Source organism: Mustela lutreola, chromosome 6, assembly GCF_030435805.1.
Source record: "Mustela lutreola isolate mMusLut2 chromosome 6, mMusLut2.pri, whole genome shotgun sequence".
NCBI lineage: Eukaryota > Metazoa > Chordata > Mammalia > Carnivora > Mustelidae > Mustela > Mustela lutreola.
Genome location: NC_081295.1, coordinates 119,561,668 through 119,583,084, shown reverse-complemented (window position 1 = coordinate 119,583,084; position 21,417 = coordinate 119,561,668). Strand labels below are relative to the sequence as shown.

Below are 21,417 nucleotides of genomic sequence, written 5' to 3'. Positions count from 1 at the left end.
GTCAAGTCCAGCCCAGCTACCTGGTGACTATGTGACCCACATGAATCCCTAACCTTACTGAGCCTCCCTTTCCTCATCTGTATTACACAGATGATAAATAACTTGCCTTTTAAGGTCGCATGGCTGTGTGTCACACAATCAGGGTTCAAGGAGTGGTTGCCACCATGACTGGCGCCCCCGAGGCACCCTCATCCCTCGCATGCCCTGCCCCTCTCTCCCCTCCATCTCTTCTCACAGAGGGCTGGCTGCGAGGGGGACCAGAGAAGCTGGCAAAGATGGCGGCCTCACTCCCTCATGCACATTCCTGCCCAGGCCCAGACCTTGGGCCTGCCCCTCAGATGCTGAGGTCCCCCTCAAAGCATGACCCTCTACTGCAGAGGTTTCCTTGAACCATCCCTTGGGAACACCCAGCCTCTGGGGAACTGAGGCCTATGGAGGCCCTCCGTCCAACCTACTTCTTCCCTTACCCATCCTGGGGACCCACCTCCTGGGTCCCCATCTCTCGGGGCCCTGTTAGGGCATGGCCAGGCGGGCACCAGAGCCTCTGTGCCCAGGTCACTAAAGGGCCAGAAAGCAGAGGCCCTCCAGACAACCCATTCTCCCAGAGGGACGGAGAGGGCACAGGCCCAGATCTTGGTCCCAGGGAAGAGAAATCCCAGAGCCCCCATCACCCTGCATGAACCAGGTTCCCCCACAGCCTCACCCTTGGCAGTCAGATCCCTGGAAGTGTGTAGCTAAGGCTAGGTGGGGTGGGACCTTGAAGTTCTCTCCTGGTTACCAAGATGGGGCGGGGCAGAGGGGCACTAACCTGGCGCCTCAAGAGAGAATCCCCACTCACCTGTGGCCTCAGGGCTCTCCCAGGAACCCCAGAAAATGGGCTTAGGGACGGACGTGGCCAGGGTCCCGGTTATGGGGGCTGGCCTTCTCCGGGAAGGAGGAGGGGCTGGGTGGGGCCCTGAGGGAGAGGGGAGGACCCGGACACTCACCAGGAGTCTCAAGGTTCTCGCAGAGCTCAGACTTGGCTTCACCATTGGGCCGGAAGCTGCCCTTCTGCGTGAACTTGTTGGACATGGTGGCGGCGGTGACGACGGCTTTGAGGCTGCGCTTGCGCTTGGGCACATTCTGCTCCGGGTGGAAGAGGATGATGTAGACCTTGGGCATGTAGAGCATCCCCAGGGACACCGAGGCGCTCAGACTCACCGAGACCGTCAGCGTCGTCGTCTGGATGTACAGCTGGAGGTGGGCCAGGGGCGGCGTCAGAAAGAGCTCTGCCCCAGCCTCAGAGTCCCGACCCCAGGAACAGACACAAGGGGGACAGACCCTGGGAGTCCTGCCCCATGTCCCACTGACTGGGCAGAAGGGAGTCGTGGTGTTGAGCTGGGACTTTAGATCAGACTCTCTGGATTCAAATCCTGACTCCACCATTTCTAGCTCTGTGACCTTGGACAAGTCCCACCCTGTGCCTCAGTTTCCCCACGTGGGCATGCTGCTATAATACTCACCTCATAGGGCCGCCATGAGAATGAAACGCCTTGGTAAATGGTGATCCTATATACAACAATGCCCAGCCCATGGTACATACGTACATGGAAGTGTTTCCCACTGCTTCATGCCATGTGGGGGTAGCACCCCTAAAGAAGGGCCCTCAGGGAACCACAGCTGACCCTCCCAGCAGCATCCCGCTACACAGGGCTGGGAGTGAGATGAACATCTGTTGGTGCCTTGGGGTAACTCCCAGGGGCCATGCCACAGCCCCTCGACCAGGTCCCCATTCAGTGACTGCAACCTGTACTGTTGCCCTGTGCAGAGCAGGCCACTGACACGGGAGCCACAGTGCCCAGTGAGATATGGCGATGGCGGCACAGTCAAAGCCCATTTCACGCTCGCTCGCCAGCACTAACGGTGACAGATGTTTAGCAAAATGAAAGTCCATTAATCTGGGTGTCGGATAATCCATTCTTCAATAGCGGGGCCTTCCAGGCAGGGCCTGACAATTCCCACTGCCCCCTGGGGTCCCCTCCCTGCCTCCTCCATCACGCTTCCCAGTCTTCCAGGCCTCTGCTGTCCCGCCAGCCCCCCTCAACCTCCGTGCAGCCAGAGGAGACCTGGGCTGTAGCCCCCAGGTCTGGGCATGGGGAAGGCAAGAAATGTTCTACCCCCTAAATCTTCCATTTCTTGATCTGGGCCCCCTCCCTTGGGGCCTGGCTGATGTGTCGTCTCCTCTAGGAAGCTCTCCCTGAACCCCAGCTCTATCTGACCCCCTATGACACCCATTCTCATACTCTGTCCCATCTGCGCTTCTCTAAAAATGATTCATGACCTGGATCTGAAGGCTGTCTTTCCAGCTGTCCTTTGAGAGAGAGGCTGGAGAAGCCCTGGGGTCTGAAAGGAAAGAGGGATGTGACCCTGAGTCTCAAGCCCTCTCTAGCCCTCAGTTTACTCATCAGTGCAATGGGATGAGAGCTGCTACCTCTCCCAACCCACGAGGTGAGCCAAACCCAGACTGTGAAGCTCTGTGAAGGAGGCTGGGAGTGTGGAGAAGTGGTTTTATTTGTCACTGTTCAGAAACTGTCACAAGCCCAGGGAAATGAGAGCCTGGTCCCCAGTCAACACACACCCATCTGACACAGTCATCTCCTGTCCTCCCGTGCAAGCCATATTCTCACTCTTGTACTACAGCACTCCCTCCCAGCATGACTGGCCCGTAGGAGGGTATAGGCTACCTCTCCTGCCCCCTGAGATGGGGCTGATGGCAGTGGGGGAGGGGTGGACAGGTTCCACACCATGGGGAAAGTGATGAAGGTCTGGGCTAATCAAGATGACGCTTGTTTTCAGGACCTTCACCATTGAACTGGGAGCTCCCTGGGTGAGGGTTCGTCTCCCTCATTAGACCGGGGCCTCCCTGAGGGCAGTCTCCCCTCTCACACTAGGGGTTCTTGGGTGTCAGGGTTGTGTTTCCAAGTCAGATATCCATCTTGGGCCCTCTGCCCACACTTTGTTGATTGGGGGGTGGGGCGTGCATTCGGGCCCATTCGGAGTTGGTGGAACCAGGGAGAGAGGCCCCCTCTCTGGACAGAGTGAGCCCTGTGTTGGGGGCGAGATTCCACTCTGCCCTGAGCCACTGTGGGATGCTAGACCCCCCCCACTAACACAGGCAGAAGAAGAGCCCAGGGGACACACATGTGGTTCCATGCCCTGCTGTCACCATCTTAAATCCTGAATCATTTTTGAACAAGAAAGGGGCTTTTACTTTCTTTCTGCATAAGGCCCTGAAAACCAGAGGGCCAGCCCTGAACGCGGAAAACAGTACAATCCTTGGTGTTCTCTTTTGCTTTTCAGAATGGAACCTTTTTGCAAAGATATAAGATGGGGCATAAACCAATCCAACCTAAGCGAGCTGCCCCCACCTGCTGGGGCCCTGCCCTTCCAGCAGGGGCCTCGGGGGCTCGTCTAGCCATCCCAGGCTGAGGGGCAGCCGGCCCTGTGCAAGCACAAGTAAGGCTGCACACCCCAGTCCCTCTCCATGCTCTGGGGTCTGGAACTCCCACCCTCCCACCAGCTCACACGTTGTCCCAGAGCCCCCTGTGTGAAGGCGCACGTTGTGACCAAGAGGTAGTAGCATGCTGATTCTATCAAAGAAGGAGCAGCCCCCTAAAACCTCTAGAACCCAGCAGACACCCCCAACTCCCAGGGATAAGGCCCAGGTACGGATGCAGCCCTCCAAGGCCGGTGGCCTGAGAGGTGACCTCCAGGATCTGATTTCATCTTGTTTCCCAGCCAACCTGTCTTCCAGATGGGGGTGCCTGGATTCCTGCCCCCCTTTCTGGTCAGGCCCTGGCTACACTCTGTCCTCTGCAAGAAATCCTGCCTTTGCCTCACAAGTGGCTGCTCCCCAGAGCAAAGAGCTAGGTCTGATGGGCGTGGACAAGGTAACCGCAGGTGGGGCAAAGGGCGCAGAAAGGAGCTGCTGTAGAGGGAGATGAGGAGTCTCCCATTTCCCTGTGAGGCCTGCTGGGCGGAGGGTCCAAGGGGCCTGCCTGGGGGTGCCGAGGAGATCTACCTGCTCCGCGATTTGGCCCAGGCTGATCCTAGTGGCCACAGAGATCCTCGGAATCTGTACAAACCAGAGAAATGAACCTCCCCACCCCCTGGTCAGCCTCTGTGGCTAGGTCCCACCCAAGGGCAGCTAAGTGGGAACCCCATGCCGTGGAGAAAGCATGCTGTGCCCGGCTCTGGGTAGTGCTGCATGGCGGCCAAAATAACCCCTGGCAACTGGGGCTAGCATGGGGAAAGCCATCCACCTGCTCAGCCCAGCAGCACAGACTGCTTCGCTCCACGCCACCACCTGCCTGCTGGGGAAATGGGCGCCACGAGCCCCTGCACACACATGTGCACACAAGCCTGGGCACGCCCACATACCCACAGACACGCATGCCCATAGACACATGCATCTCTGCATTCACACACACACACATCCCTGAACTCACAGCTGTGCGCTCATATGTGACTCAGACTCATGCCAGGGGGCACGTGTATGCACACACATGCACTCCCTTCATGCACCTAGGTACACTCGCATGCAGGCACCCAGACGCATTCATCCATATCTGTACACATACCTGAATACGCACCTACAAGTGCACACACACACATCTGCACATACATGGCCAGGCACATGCAACTCGTCTGCACACCCACATGCATCCCAGCCGTGAAGCTCTCAATGTACACACCTGCCCATCCCCACCCAGTGTACACAAACGCAGCCACCTGAACACAGATACACACACCACCCAGCCACCACCAACCATGCACAAGAAGGCACACACACCTCTGTAACCACACAACTCCCCGCCGCGGCCCCACCTCTCTCTCTCTCTACCTGTTTGCAGGACTGGCAGAGCCCAGTGGAGATTCAGAGATTCAGCTCCTGGTAGCCTGTGCCTCTAGGAAGTTGGGTCCCAGCATGGGGTGGGAGAAGAGCTCATATCCCGGCCCCTCCTTATGCAGAAGCCCAGAGGGGAAGGTCATGTCCCATGTCCCCCATGATCAGGACCAGAGCAGGGTCACCTGTGGCTGAGAGGCTAGCCTGCTGTGTGACCCCAGGCAAGTAAGGGCCTCTGCGCCTCTCTGGGCCTCAGGAGAGATCATTTCAGAGGTTCCTTTTCAACATCTATACTCAAGGAGCCTCCTAAAAAGGAAGAAATTAGAGGCAGTCCGGGTAGCCTGGAGAGATGTGGGGGCTGAGCAGGAGGCGGGGCCTCAGCAGCTGGAGGAGGGAGGGTCTGACAGCCCCCTGGAAGGGCAGGAACCCCACCGAGGAAACTATAGGAAGGCAGAATCAGGGGCTCAGCCAGCATGTTGTCTGCCTTCTAGCTGTTCACCTTTACTCCCTGAGGAGGCAGGGGAAGGAGACTCCTGGTGTTGCCAAAATTTCTCAAGCTGTCAGCTTCCTACAATGTGGGGTGGCTTCCCCTGCTGGCTCTGTGGGCCCCCTGGGCACTGCGGGCCACCGGGCTCCGACTGTACCTGTCCTCAGCAGGGAGGGCTTCCCGTAGGCCTGTGGGGGCAGGAAACCTGGCTCACAGGGCAAGCTAGGCCTGGTGGCTGCTTTGGCTCAGGTTTGTGGGGTGACATGGAGCCAAACCTGATTTCTGATCTCAGGGCCCTCACTGCCAACCCCAATGTCTGCTTCTCAGAGCCCCTCAGCCCACTGGCCACCTTTAGAAGGAAGGCTACAGGCCTTTACAGGGCCAGGTCAAGGGTTTCAGCATGGAGGGCAGAGGTCTTGCCCTCAAGGAACTCTTGGAGCAGAGGTGGCCCTTACCAAGGAGGCTTGCAGGGCAGGAAGGTATTCCAGGGCTGCAGGGGGGCAGTGTGGACTGGCTTTGTGGAGGGGATTCCTGAGTTAGGCACAGCAGGGTAAGTTCAACCATGCTACCTATGGGCTGTGTGATCTCAAATGAGTCACTTGGCCTCTCTGTGCCTCTGTGTCTCATCTATAGACAGGGATAGTGCTATCCACCTTACCCTGCTACTGTGGATGGGGACCATCAGGTAGAGTATCAGGTCCATGACAAGCACCCCATCCGTCACGGCCTTGGCAGCAGCCTCACTGAAAGCCAAGGATCCTGAGTAGCTCACAGCTGGGCAAGCTCCAGCTTCAAATGCCAGCCATGGGCTGGTGACAACACCAGCTCCAGCTCCAGCCCGGCCCTCAGTCCTGAACCCCGGCCCTGTGTATTCAGCAACAGTATGTGGACCTCTTAACAGGCACCCCAAACTTAGCACATCCAGAGGACCGCCAGATCTCGGCCCCCAAACAGACTCCTCTGTGCTCTTCCCCACCTGAGAGTGCAGATGTTCCTTCCTCCTGATCCTCACGCCAAAACCCAGAGTCATCCTTGATTCTCCTCTGCACTTCTTGCCCCACATGCAATCCGTCCCAAATCCAGCCGCCTCACCTGCAGACACATCCAAGAACCCCTGCTTCCCATCACCCCCGGCCCCAGCAGCCCCCTGCTGGGCTCGCTACAGTCCCCTCCGCATTGGCCATCCAGGTCTCAGCCCACCTTCCTCAGGGCTCCACCCAGCAGCCAGAGGGATCCTTCTAAACCCACACTATGTCATGTCCCTCACTGCTCAGAACCCCAGCATGGCTCCCTTCTCACTGATGGTAGAAGCCCACATCCTTCCCACAGCCTCTGAGTCCTCCACCATCTGTCCCGTCATCTCTCTGACCTAGTCCCCATCACCCTCCCCTGGGTTCCTCAGTACCAGCCACCCCACAGAGGGGTAAACGGCTTTCAAACCCATCAGGCCATGTGATTGTGACAACCCTTAATGACTGAAAGAGAAGGATCATGGCCCCAACATACTGATGGAGAAACTGAGGCGGAGAAGCCAGCTGCCATGCCCAAGATCCCAACATAGAACTCGGACCAGGAGCTGGGGTCCTTGGTCCCAATAACCCCTTGCCCATCTCTAACCTCCGGCTTCAGTGACCCTCAGTCCTTCAAGATAAACCCCTGCAGGCGCCAGGCAGCGCTGGGGCGGGGATGTGGTCAGAGTGCACGGGGCCCTGGGGTCTGTCCACGCCCACAGGATGGCCTGACAGAGCCAGCAGGAGGCACCCTGTCTGCAGCTCTGGCTGGTGGAGGGAAGGACCCTCAGCTGACACCCCAGGCTCCCAGGCTTCAGAGGCTTGGTGACCAGGAGAAGAGGAGTGAGTGTTGATCCAACCCCCACCCAGGGACCCAGGGGGATCCTGCAAGGGCAGAAAGAGGGGCAGGCAGAGGACAAGGAAGAGAGGAGTGGATGCAGGGAAGATGGGGCTGAGCAGGGCGAGAGTCTCTTCTCCAGGAAAGAGTCTAGAAGAGATTTAAAGCTGACAGAGAGGAGAGAGGGAGGCAACGAGAGGTAGAGGCAGTGAGGGAAGGGAAGAAGAAGGAGAGAGTTGAGATGGGTGGGAAGGGGAAGCCAGAAAAGAGAAAGGGTAGGAGAGAAGAGGGACAATCCAGAAGCCAGAGAACAGAGGCAGAGGAAGCAATGAGGCATGGAAGAAGTCCTCTCCAGAGCAGAAGGAAAGGCCAGCGAGCCCCCACGGCTGCCTGCAGCTCGGGGCCCTCACTCTCCCCCACCCCCAGCCCCACCATTCACCTTGTCTGCTGACTGCGAGGTGCCAAAGAAGATAGGGATGAAAGCGAGCCAGACGATACAGGTGGTGTACATGGTGAAGCCGATGGGCTTGGCCTCGTTGAAGGTCTCAGGCACGCCGCGCGTCTTGATGGCGTACACGGTGCACGTGACCATGAGCAGCATGCTGTACCCCAGCAGGCAGATGAGCGACAGGTCCGAGATGTCGCACTTGAGCACGCCCCTGGCAAAGCGGGGGTCGAGCGTCCGCTGGTCCTGGAAGTCCACCACCGAGTGGGACGGGTCCACCACAAACCACACGCAGATGCCGAGGAGCTGCAGGGAGATGAGGCTGAAGGTGATGGCCAGCTGCGAGGCAGGGCTGATGAAGCGCGGCGCGCTCACTGACCGCTTGCCCTGCTCGAAGATGCGGTAGATGCGGTTGGTCTTGGTGAGCAGGGCCGCGTAGCTGATGCTCATGCCCAGCCCCAGGAAGATGCGGCGCAGAGAGCACGTCCCCAGGTCGGGCTCAGCGATCATGAGGAAGGTGGTGGCGTAGCACAGGAAGATGCCAGCCAACAGCACGTAGCTCAGCTCGCGGCCCGAGGCCTTGACGATGGGCGTGTCATTGTAGCGCACGAAGGTGACCACTACGAAGAGCGTGGCAGCGATGCCCACCACGGCCAGGAAGAGGGGCAGCACGGCCCAGGGCGAGTCCCACTCCAGCTTGATGATGGGGATGGGCCGGCAGCCCGTGCGGTTCTCGGTGGGCCGCATGTCGTACGGGCAGGTCTTACAGGTATAGCGGTCCACCTGGTACTGGTACCCTGTGCACGGCTCACAGTGCCAACAGCACGGCATCCCCTTCACGGTCTTCTTCCGCTCACCCGGCTGGCACGGCAGGCTGCAGATGGAGCGGGGTGGTTGCAGCCCACTCCCCGGCCAGTGCATCCGCTCTATCTGGCAACAACATCGCAGGGGAGCCGGCCTCAGGCTATGCCAACCACTGCCTGGGGCCACCCCACCAGCTGGCATCCTGGCCACGGCAACGACCCGCTGGACCCAGCAGCTGGACTTAAATAAGCCCACCTGCATGTTGCAGCCCTGGCTAATCTAAGAGACATCCTGAGCAAATCCCAAACCCTCCAGGACCGTACAGAGACCCTGAGCACAGAGAGCGGCAGGGAGAACCAGGAGTCCCACAGGGAAGCAGAGGGAACTAGGGAGCCCAGATTACAGACCCACCCCAGCATCACCCAGGAGCTTGCTGGAAGTGCTACCTTTGGGCCTGCCCCAAACCTACTGTGTCAGGATCTGAGTCTTAACCAGACCCTGCAGGTGACTTGTGTGCTTGCTGGGAGATGTGCCGTCCCCATGGCTCAGCCCACAGTGTCTCCTCTGGGTGGGACAGGAAGCTGTGCTCAGCAGAGAGCAATGATAGATTTGCTCAGAGGACACAGAATCTGTGCCCGGGGGTTAGAATTTCTTTATATCTTGCTCTAAATTAGCACTAGTCATGGTTATATGTCTCCGAAGACACAGTCACTGCGAACAAAGGAGCCACAGGGTATGTTGGCACCCCTACCAAATTCAGTGTTACAAAAAAGTCTGGAAAGTCAGCGAGAGGCGCAGAAGAGCTCCAGGCCCTGAGCAAAGGGAGCTGGACTACACTTGGGAGCCATGTTCAAGGCATCTGTTCCAAATAGAGCGGCTGCTAGGAGTTCACACTTGGCGAGCAGGGGGCCTGGCCAGACAGGTGCTCCTCTGTGCTGGGTCCTCGCTCCCAGAGAAGGAATAAGCAGCTGCTTGGGCAAGGGGATGGTTTCAGAGCTGAGGGAAAAGGGGAGGGGCAGCCAAAGATGGGCTCCCAGGAGTGGGGAGGAAAAGCTCAGGGCAGCAGCTTGTCCTGTGGCTCTGGGCATGACAGGGCCATGTGGTCCCCTAGAGCCAAAGAGCACAGGAACAACCTGGGCCACAATCCCTATAGGAACAATGAAGCAGGACAACCCTGGCCACTGGAGCTATGAGACTGTAGGGAAACAAATGGCAACGGTGACTGTTCTAGAAAACTCTGGCTCCCATAGAAAGAGCCATAAATGTAGGTAAATCCTGGGATCACAGGTGTGTTGCCAGCTGGCTGTGAGCCCTGCAGCAAACACCTCAACCTCTCTGAGTCTTTGTTTCCCCACCTGATCCAAGGACACCAGAAAGAGGCTACTCTGCCCTTTGCTACTTATTGCACCTTCTATTTGGAAGTCATCACAGAAATTCTATTTCCCCAGAAGCTCAGGCCCACGAGGCGCGGGGCTCTGTGCCTGTCCCCTGCCTCGTGTCTAGCCCCCAGCACAGGGCTGGCATGCTGGGGACCCTTGGACTCTCTGTGGAGTCTATGACAGAGGAAGTGAGGCCCAGGCACCAGCCGTGAGAGGCCATCTCAGTTTCAGACCCGGAGGAAGACAGGGCGGGCAGGGTGAAGTCTCTTCCTCAGGCCCCCACCCCAGCCTGGCCTGCTCTGTGACCCCTGCAGCACAGCCCAAACTGAGCCCTCAGGAGAAAACGGGGAGGATGTGACAGTTGAAGTCCCGTCCCCCCGACCTTACCCCCGCCCCGACTCCACACTGGCTGAGGGGCCTTGTATCATCAGGGAGGTTTCCGCTGCCCTCCCCACACCGAGGCCCTGCCTTCACTTACCACAGCTGTAGAATGGATAAGAACAGTGCCTGCCTCACGGGGCTGCTGTCCACATAGTAAGGTCCCACACTTACCACAGGTGCTGTATACAGCAGGCACTCAGTAAGGCTGAGCTGCCGATGTTGCTGGTGAACTGAATCACAGGTCCCCACTGCTCCCCTCACTGGACCCCACAGAGACACTCCTACATATGGGATATCATCCCCTTGGCCAAGTGCTCCCACCGGCCCTGTTTTGTCTGTCTATCTCTCTTCAGCAACCCAAGGAACATCACCGTGGGAATGGGCTCTACTCCCGCCCTGCCATGTGGCTTTTGGAACATCCCTCAGGCTGGGCTCGCAGAAATACTGCCTCTAACTCAGAAGATTGTCAGAGCCAAATGGGCTCACGGGCAGAAAGTGTTTCGAGGAGCTTGGGGGCTCGTCGCTAGAAGAGATTCCTATAAGAGGAGACAGCAGGGACGTGAGGCAACTCTCCCAGGATCGGCAACAGGGAGTCTGAGGCCAGACATGGGCCTGGGCCTTCTGGCCCCTCTGGTCCATCCATCTGGCTGTCACATTGTGCCTTCCCCAAGCACGGCTCACCCCTTCACCTTGCAAGGTCGGGGCCAAGTGCACTGGCATTTTCTTAGGAAATGAACCACAGGCCCTTTCTCTCCAAACACATGCTCTAGTCACAGCTAGGTACACTGAGGCCAGAGAGGGAGAACTGCAATGTCCCGGGGACAATCAGGGGCCGGGAAAATGCAGCTAGGAGGATTCAGGAGAAGACACCCCCCCCCCCAGCTGCCCATAATACCCAGAAAAATGATGACCTTCTAGATGCAGTTTGACGGCTTTAGGAAATGCTCTCAAACAGCCCTCTACCCCCAACCAGAAACCCCACAGGATGGTGCCCTTTGCCTTAAGACATTGTCCTCCTTTGTCCCAATGCAGCCCTCCCCCGCCACCCCCAAACTCCCATCCCCCCACAACTCCCTGCTTCCCTGTACCTGCTGAGCCCTTCAGTCCAGGGTAAATTGTCCAAATTATCCAGCATTTTCCTCCACCAGCAGGCAGCAGGCAGGAAGGCCCCAGGCCAAGGAAAAGGGCATATAGCAGAAAACCCACAGCCCTATCCCTCCATTTCTGGGAGGGACGGCACTCAGGGCCCTTGGAGGCCTTGCCTGGGGCCTGGAAGGAAGCCTGGGCTTGGTAGCAGCAAACTGGGAGTCAGGGCTGGTCCTCGCCATCAGCGGCCACCTCCCCTTGGTCTTACTTCCCAGGGGTTGGGTGGCACACGTGACTCTGTCCATCCCTCCTGGGGCCCCTCCCTGCCCTCCCACCATGTACTTACTCTGAGGTGCAGGTGGTCCGTCCAGGAGCCGATAACCTTGTACTCAGCCGAGCCATTGCGCATCTGGTACTGGTAGATGTCATAGCGGCCAGGGGCATCTCCATTCTCATTGAAGGTCACGGGATTCCCCGCAATGCCTGTAGGGGCCAGTGACTGTTACACACTCCGTATCTTTGCTGAGCTCTCACCAAGAAGCAGGGAGGATCAGGAGCCCAGAGCAGAGACACCTCTGGGGAGGCCCCTGCGTGGAACATTTTAGGAGGTTCCCTCGCCCTCCAGAGGCCCCAGCCCCTCCCCCTATGGCACCCTGGGACCCCTTCTGGTGCACAGCCCAGGACAGCCACCTGAGAAGTTGACGTTGCGGATGTACTTGAGAAGCTGGGTGCCGTCCACGGGGTCCATGCGTGGGCAGAGCCCCACACGGCCAGGACACAGGTCGCGGTGCATGGCGTGTAGTGCGTGGCCCATAGCATACACGGCGTCAATCACAAACTGTACCTTCCCCTCCTGCTCATACGCCGAGTCCTGCCCAATGCGTTCTCGGTCTGCAACGAAACGCCCAGCACGGGGGCCATACATGAGGCCCACCATCCTCACTGACCCCGTGCTGGACGCTAGAGCCAAGAGAGGTGACACAGCCCATCTCTGCACACGTAGGCCTTCTGGCTTCTGGCCCAGTGCCAGCTCTATCTCCCACGGGATGGTCTTATGGAGGATGATCCCACAAGGGGACAGGGAGGGTCCACTGCCCTCGCCACTGTGCAGCCATCTCTGTGCCCTGAGACCCCAGAATAGCCAGGGCAGGCCCCCATGTCACGATCACCCTCAAAAGGCTGTGAGTCAGGGGGTCTCCCTACGGCTGTGGAACCTCCCCGCCCTCCCCCTGCCTGACCTAGACCAATCGCGGGAGCCACTGGGAAATCGCTAGGACAAGAGCTGTGTGGCTCAGCGGTACACTCTGGCAGCCCACAGATGGGCAGCCACGCCAGCCAGGGCACACTGCCCCCGCCACAGGGTATGGAAGGGGAAACTGAGCCCCAGGAGGGTGAGAGCCTGGCTGCAGATCCCTCAGAGTTTAGGACCCAAGCCACCTGGTGCCTTCGATGGCTTCCAATCGCTCCAAACACTAGAAGTTACTATCATCCCCACCCACTCCTTCCCCATTAGGCAGGTGAGTGAGTTCTGCCAAGTGGGGAACCCCCCTCCCTCACCTCACTGCAAACAGCAGTGGCTCCCTAGGACGCCATGGCCTTGGGGCTCTGTCTTCCCATCCTTACCCCCAGGCCCTGGGCCCAAGCTTCACAGCTGCCTATGGCTTCAGTGTCCTCTCAATAGAAAGGGATCATAATCCTGCCCCCAGAGGTTTAACTGAGAATGCTTGGCACTGAGTAGGTAACTGATCCACATTGTTATTGTGCTAAGTGGTCAAAGGTGGCGGGGGGGTGGGGTGGTGGTGGTGGTGGTTCTGAGACAACCAACAGACGTCTCTGGGCCATAGCAGGCCAGGAAGGCTTTCTGGAGGAGGAGGCATTACCCAAGCCTGGGCCCAGGATAACAATCATCATGAAGAATAGGGGCTGCTAATGTCTAGTGAACACCTGCTCCATGCTAAGCATCTTTTTAAGCCCTTTATGCATATAAACGCATTGAATTCTCACCAGGGTGCCATGAGGTGAGTAATTATCCACGTATCAGAGATGAAACTGAGGCACAGAAAAGCCCAGTGATGTCCCAGAACCACCAAGTGCTGAGCCTGAATCGCAGTACTCTGGCTCCCAGCCTATGTGCCACTCTACACCTAAGGGATTCTAAGAGGGGGGTTGGGATGGGGACAGGAATGCAGGGAGGGGAGAGGAGGAGGGGACAGGAGGATGCAAAGTGGAGGCAGGGAAAGGATGGGAAGAATTCTAGGGAAGCCAGGCTTCCCCTTCTGGGGCTTCCCCTTCTGAGGCGGTAGGCCCTGCCCCCATCACAGCCTGTAACTCCCTGGAGACCAGGACAAAGACATTAACCCCACCACCCACCCCGCCATGTACACCCACTGCCTCCCTGTTAGGGGGCCAGTGCCATACCTTGCAAAAGTGATTCCGCAGTGGGCTGCAGGATGAGGGGCTGCACCCCAGCCTAGCCCCCTGGCCCACAGCCATGTCTACTGTGTGGGGGCTGGGCTGGGCGAGCGCCAGGCCCTGGGAACTCCAGAGGTCACTGCGTCCATCTCTGCCCTTGGATACCTCAGAGGCAGACACCTGCCCGGGGCTCCCACAGAGCCGGGGGCACATTTCATATGCCTGCCTGCCTCGGCCACCAAGCCCCTGGGACCAAGGGCAGAACCTGACCCCAGTTATCCCAACCTCGGGGTCAGAGATCAAGACTCACCAGCACTCAGATGGGACAGTTGGGGACACATACCCTGTTGGTCCTTGTGATACCATTCAGTCAAGATGACCCACAGCTCTTACAGTGCGGCCTCAGGGCTGGAGGCCAGGCAGGCTTGGGAGCCGTCTCCCTGGCTTTCTCCTGGTCACCAAAGGCCCTCACTACCCATTGTCCCTGCCCTACACTTGCGGGGGCCTAGACTTGAACCTGGGAGCTGGAACCCCAGCTCCACCAACCACTCTGGCTGTGGGACCTTGGACCTCGGACTCCAGCTCCCTCCACTACAAAATGAGGATGATGATGGCACTTGCCTCACAGGGTCAGGTTAGGGTCCCTAAGGAGGATTAGTGGGTTAATATTCACAAGACCCAAAGAGAGGCGTGATGCTTGCCAAGTGCTACAGAGGTTGGCCAGACACCTGCGGGCACAGATGGGTGTAAGTCCAACCCTGCCTCAGAGCTCCTGGGCCAGCAGAGCCTAGTGAATCAGTCAACACAATTTCTAGGACAAGGCACAGACGGGAATAAACATGAAAGGCAAATCCTCCAGCTTAACTAGCCCGCCTTCTTGTCTGAGCTCCTGATGACAAGGTTCTGAGAAGGAGGAGAGAAGCCCAGTGACAACCCTGTCCCCAGAGGGAGGGGAACAGAGGGGGCTGGAACAGGTTGAAGGCTGTAGCCCCACCCTGGACCGCACCTAGCCCCCAGGTCCCGCTCCCCTCAGCCTGAAAAATGGAAAACATAAAACGCTACTCAACAACCCCGCACTCCCATCACATCCTCATTTCCTATGGGTCAGAGACTGAATTATTAACCAGGACGGAGGGGAGGCTGTGGCCACTGCAGAAAGCAGAGAGTTCCCTCCCAAAGCCAAGGATACCCTGGCTGATGGGATCTGATTACACCTCCCCACCTGAGCTGCTCTCAGCCTCTCCTCTCTCCTTCTTCATGGGTCCTCCCTCAGTGGGTCCCACTGAAGTAGCCATTCTGGGCCACTCTGGTCCAGGACCAAGGGAGGGGTTCGCAAGCCGTCTGCCCTGAGGCCAGAGTGAGGATGAGCCTTACCCTGGAGAATCCACCTCTGCAGGGGGACGCTCTCACGAGAGGGGCTCTGGGGTCCTGTCATCCCATCAGGGCTGCCCCTCCAGAATCCCTACCCCAGAGCTGTCACAATGCCAGCCATGGACTTTTAGAGACTTCTCGACACACTTTCACATCCTTGACTTTTGTCTTGAGTCCAGCCCCAATTATGGATGAGAAAATGCACCGTGAGGTGACCTGCAAAGCACCTTTATTTAACAAGGGGACACCAGGCCTCGAGCATGCCCTCCACAAACACCCCTCAACCCCCAAGGGCCCTTCCCTTTGGAGAGCAGGAATCATAAATACAAGTTAAACAAAGACGAGATGCTCCATCCCAAATGTTCGAAGCTGTGCCCATAACCTCCACACACTCTGGACTCCTCAGCAAATGACCCCACACCAAGAGCTTCACATGCCTGGAATTTCTCTTCCCCGGAGCTTGGGGAGGTCAGCTGAACTGGTCCCCTCACAGAGGAGGTAACTGAGGTTTGCGAGTGGTCAAGTGATGTACCCAGGATCCCACAGGAACCCTGTCACCCAGCATGTGCTCGTGCACACGGGGGATGGGCCTGACTGGGAAGTGGCAGAGCTGGGATTTGAACCTGGATCTCTCTGGCTCTTTAACCATTTCTACCACCCCACACCATCCCACCCCAGGTCGTCCCTCCCCTTCTTCTTCCTCTAACCAGTCCCTGGTCTGCCTCCTCCCTCTTCTCTGGGGCCCAGGCCTAATCAGAAGTTCAGGATCCCTGTCTGCAGAGTCAGAGCAGGCAGTGGTCATGGAAAGAAAGGGGTGGGGGGTCAGAAAATCCCCTCCTGGGTGGGCAGGAGCTCCAGGCCCAAGCAGTTCTGGGAGGAAGCAGGACGCACATTTCTGAGCGCTACTGGAGGAGATAAATCCCAGACACATGGTGGCAATGACAGCAGCAACAGTTTGAAGATGTCCTAATTGTGTCCCGGGGTACCGTGAGCTGGAGATGCGTTTGGCTCTGCCGCGGGTGACAGCCAGCCGGAGAAACCAACGGGAGAGGATTTTCTCCATCCAAACCCCCGCAGCTACGGTTACTACGGTGACTGCAGCCTTTGTCTGCAGGTTGTAAATTGTAATTGAAATGAGTTTTCAAGGTTGAAATAATCAGAGTTCCTCTTGTCTCCCCCATCACCTCGCCACAACTCACCCCGCCCAACCGCAATCCTCCTGAGCCGTTGTGGTCACAGGCACGCACCAGCGCACGCACGCACGCACGCACAGTTCTTGAAGAGGCTTCCTCGCATAAAAGAAGACAAAATCAATTACGCACACGTGCACGTACTTCCAAAGCTACACGTCCAAGGTGGCTACCCACAACCCAGCAGGCACTGAAACACACGGCCATACTCACACTCATGTCTCAACGCATATAAACTCAAGTAACACAGACACGGCTGCTCGCCCAGTTCGGCATGCATCCAAGCATCCTGTCCTCCAGATTCACCCATGGTCGGGCTGACAGGCCCACGGGTATTTCCCCTGGGAGATGATAACGGATGCATCAGTGGGGCTCGATCCCACTAGAGCCCTCCAGGAGACGATGTGGAGGATGCCTCATGGTTGCCCATCAAAGAGAACAGACACTAGGGCCCCCCCTCAATGTTAAGCCAAGTTCTGCTCCCAGGGGCACTGACTCTATTAACAAAGATGGGGCTGGCGAGCACTGAGGGGACCAGGGGGTGCCGGCGGTCTCTGTTCACAGGTAGAGGCCCACAGGTGCAATCCAGCCCAGGTGCGCAAACACACCACACGCAGCTGCACGCAGAAGCCTGCGTTCATGTACAAATATGCAAACGTGCACACCAGTTTTCAGCCCTCGGGCAAACTTCCAGGGAGTAGGATAAAAGATCCCCTCCTCCCCTCCAGGAGCTGAAGTCCAGCCAACACAGCTGGGCCTGGCTCCCGGCTCCGCCGTGGATGGCTAGATGACCCAGGTCAAATACAATGTCGGTTCCTCCGATATAAATTCAGGGTAATGACACTGACCTTGCAGGGGCCTCTGGGAGGATTAAGGAGGAAGAGGCAGAACACATATACCATCCCGCCTTAAGTACGTTAATCCGTTTCCTCTCCTCACAGGTACCCCTTCACTGGGAAAGATCCCCCATCCCAGGCCTCCCCCTCCAACCTGCATACAGCCTGGTTCATGCGGGCTCCCTCCACTTCAAGATGAGATGAGCACAGGGTACCCACCCCACTCAGACAGGGGCCCAGGTCAGCCTGCCTGCTGATATACAGATGGGGGGGCAGCTTTGTGCTTCCAGGCCCTTCTCCCTCTTTCCTGACTCACCCATGGTTGAGCCATTCTCCCAGTCACCTCCCTGAAACCCAGAGGTTTCTCTGAGGGTCCTGGGAGTTCCGCTCCTGGGGTTAGGCTCCACACTCCCCTGTTCTGCCCATCATGTCCCCAGATCACACGGTTGGCTCTCCCTTTCCTAGGTTCACATTCTTTCGTTGTTTCTGCCGGGCCCTCCCTTCCATCAAGACACCTGCTTTCCAGTCTGAGGCAGCTCTAACTCCTGGTCCCCTCTATGTTTCCCCAAACTCCCAAGCCCCCAAACCCAGCCTCAGCTCTCCACCCACTCGTGTCTCAGAGCCAGCTCAGGTGTCTCCGGGGATGACTGGTTGGGGCAGACGGGGAGGGACCAGGGGAGGGGTGGGACCCCCCAGGGGACCACCGCCTGAGCTGGGAGGAGGGGGAGGTGAGGCTCAGCAGGGGGAGGGGCTCCTGACTCTCAGGGATTCCCTCTGGCACAGCCCACGACTCAACCTTGAACCACCTGCAGGCCCCTAGAGACCCTCAAGAACATGACCCCAGGGTGAAAATACAGACATGGGAAGCTGAAGTCCCTCTATGACTGTGAATTCTGATTGCAAATGCTCATAGCAGCAGAGAAGTTTGTGTCTCTGAAATTAGCAAACATCACTTCTGGATGGCCACTGACCAGCCCCGCCAGTCACCTAGCCATGCTCCTCCCCCTTTCAGCATCTTTTCCCTCAACATGGAAATATGTCTTCATTTCCCCCACTTACATAAACAAAAACCCTCTCTTGACGCCCTCTGCCCCCAACTAGCATCCCGCTTTTTCTTTCTCTGTGTACAATGCAACTTCTCGACATCACTGTCCCTACTCATCCACCATCAATTTCTCCCTTGTTTCCCTGACCAACTCCAGAGTTTTGTGCCCATCTCTCCAAGGAGTCTCCAGGCTGCCAAATCCCCTCACCCATTCTTCCTCCCATCTCACTTGCTCCCCCTGCCCCTACCCTCCAGCCTGACAGCAGGTGATGGGCCTGAGCGCTGGTTTCCCTCCTGCCTCCTCAATCTTTTTGACCTCCCAGTGCCAGTCCTGAGACCCCAAATCAATTCCCTCCCTTGGGGTTCCCAACCAGCCCCACCCATATGCTGGCAACTCCCCAAATCCCAAAGCCAGCCAGGCCCCCCAGCTAACACCAGCTCCCCCTCCCATACCAGAAAGACATCTCGTGCCTGAACCAAGCCCCTGACTCTCCTCCCCGGCCCAGACTTCTCCCACATGTCTCATGCATAGTCAAGAACCATGCAGCCATCCCTGACTTACCGTCCGTCCCCTTTCTCTTCACTCAGATCCTTCAGCCAACTCCATGGCCACTTGGCAAAACTGGCAAAGAACCTGACCCCTTCTCACCTCCAAGGCCACCACCTGCTCCAGACCCCATCACTTCCCACCGGGACCAGAGCACCGGCCTCTGAACCCGGTCTCCCATTCTGCCCTCAGCCCTACCTCCTCTCCAGGCAGCGGACAGAGTGAACCTCTTAGAACATAAATCGGATCACATCAATCCTCTTTCAAACCCTGCAACAGCTCTGTCTCATTTGTCGAAAAAGGACTAAATCCCTACAAATTGCCTACAAGGCCCCCCCAGCATTGGCTCGCCTGACCTGCCTCTCTGACCTCATCTCCTTCCTGTTGCCCACTCTGCTTCAACCACACAGGCCTCCTCACTGCTCCCCCGACCTGCCAGGTATGAGCCTACCTCCACACCTTTGCATAGGCTGAGCCCTCTGCCTGGCATGCTCATCCCTAGGCCTCCACATGCCTGGCTGTCTTACTAGCTTCGGGTCTTTGCTCCAGCATCACCTTCTCGGTGAGAACTTCTGACCTCCCGATTCAAAAGTGCAACTTCCTTAGTCTCCCAGAACTCTCCATTTCCTTCCAAGGGGCTCCTACTCTCTCTGGTTTCATGGTTGGGTCTTCCCTGGAAACCCGAGGCACTGACCGCCAGAGCTAGCCCACCACTCACCTCCTTATCTAGAGAGATGAACTGTCTCCCAGCGGCAGCAGGAGCTGCCCAGGCAGGTCGGTCGCCCTCACAGAGCCCAGCACAGAGCCCATAATCAGCCTCTAAGTGAAAGCTGCTAGAACAAGGGAGAAGCAGCACGGAGATGGCGGACCCGGGATCCCTCCAGCCACCCTGTGGCTCATGGTTTGAATAAAAGTGAGTTCCTCTAATGGGTGGCACCCACCGGAGATAAGGGGCAGTTCCAAATGTTGGTCCCCCTGGCCTTCCCCAGGGAAGTATGCTTTCTCGGGTCCCTTTGGGAATGTGTAGATCAGCAGAACCTTCAAAGTCAGGTTGGAATAGCCAGGAGGGCCCCGGGGCTAGGACATCAGCTGCTCTGAGGCAGGACATTTCTGGAGCTAAATGGCCCAGTTTCAAATCCCAACTCTCTTACTTATGATCTTGTGACCTTGGGCAAGCCTTTAGCCCCTCTGGACCTCAATTTCCCCATCTGCAAAATAGGTTGCTGTGAAGGTTAAATGCCAAGCACTAGAACAGGGCTTGACAAGTGACAAATTCTGTGTAACTATTAGCTGTGATTATTTCTGGTGGTGGTGTTGTGGCTACTGGAGCAGACCGGGAGACAGGGGTCTCCCCACAGGTCCCCAGCTGCCATGCAGTCACCCTCCCTGCTGGAGCTCCCAACCCCTGAGAACAGCAGGCAGTAAATTTCTCCTGTTTCCTCATAAACCGGGCCTTCCTCCGCTCAGCCATCACCTGGCTGGTAGTGTTGTCAAAAAGATGGATGCCGTATCTGCCTTGTTTACGGCTTTCATTCGCAAATCCTCTCCTCGTGTTCCCAGGGGGGGGGACCCGGGGGACTGAGAGGGAGGTGCAGCCCTCCCCTGGGCTTGACGGCTGCAAAGATCCACCCTCCCAACTCGGTGGACCCTCCCTGGCTCAGGTGTGTGGCAGTCCCAGGGCAATCTGCAGGTGCTTCCCACAGATCATGTCCGATTCCTTCTTTGGGAAAAGGTGAGCATGGCAGCTCTGGGAGGATGGGCCTGGGTAACAGGACTCCCATTTCACAGATGAGAAAACTGAGGCCTAGAGAGGTAACATGCCCTGCTGAGGTCACACAGGTCTGCAGGACTCTCCTAGCTGTACGTTTGAGAAAGAACGTGTGATACCCTCTCTCTCTTAACACTTTGGGACACACCAGCCCCATCTCCAACTGCCAGCCTCTGCCACTCTTCTGAGACTCTTTGCAGTCATGGCAGCTCTCTGCCCAGCCAAGCGCCCTCCAGGAGCAGCTGAGGGATGGAAACAGGCAGAGGCCAACCACGGCATCCACTGGCATCAAGGGTACCACAGGGCGCCAAGGTAAGGCCACCAGGGTCAGGCAACAGGCAGGCATCCGGGAAGAAGTGAATGGGAAGGCAGCCTCTGGAGACAGAGTAGGAATAGGAGGAGACCACAGAGCATGCCTGGGCTGGCTGGGGGCAAGAGTGAGGAGGTCTGGAGGAGGCAGAGGGCAGGAAATGGGGGAGACTGGGCAAGGTACTGGCGCTAGGGCAAGGCTGCTGGGGTATAAAGCCAGTTCTGCCAATTCTTTAGGGCTGTGATGTTCTCAAACAGCCTCAGGAGCCTCTTCCGTGGACTGGGTGCTGTCCCTGTGACAAGCTATACGAGCAGTCCTCTCTCACCAGGGATCCTACAGCTGACAGAGGGCCCTGGTACCAACAGACCTGGGAATGCCATTGCTCCCACTCCCTCTCCGTATCAACCACAGTTTTACCAGCACCGATCGTGCATGTGGTCTTTTAGCCAGCCTCCTCATGCCTTTGCTTCGTCTCCAACCCTCGCGGCAACCCACTGAGATGGACAGCAACCTCCCTGTCTTCTTGGAGACTCAGAGAGAGGTTAAATGACTCAGCCAAGGTCACACAGCAGGGAGGATAGAGTTGGATCCAGTTCCGGGGGTAAGTCCTTCCTCTGCCGCCC

General features: G+C 57.6%; 1 protein-coding gene across 3 annotated transcripts in view; it reads right to left on the bottom strand.

Annotated features, from left to right (window-relative positions):
• The window catches only part of GRM4 (glutamate metabotropic receptor 4), a 116,773-nt gene that overhangs the window by 6,108 nt on the left and 89,248 nt on the right, over positions 1-21,417 (bottom strand). For all 3 annotated transcript variants that reach the window (XM_059178602.1, XM_059178603.1, XM_059178604.1), the window contains 4 exons: positions 12,006-12,206; positions 11,662-11,798; positions 7,660-8,595; positions 987-1,233 (listed from right to left, as the gene is read on the bottom strand). In XM_059178602.1, the coding sequence (XP_059034585.1) occupies positions 987-1,233; positions 7,660-8,595; positions 11,662-11,798; positions 12,006-12,206 (1,521 nt within the window). The remainder of the gene's footprint in view (positions 1-986; positions 1,234-7,659; positions 8,596-11,661; positions 11,799-12,005; positions 12,207-21,417) is intronic.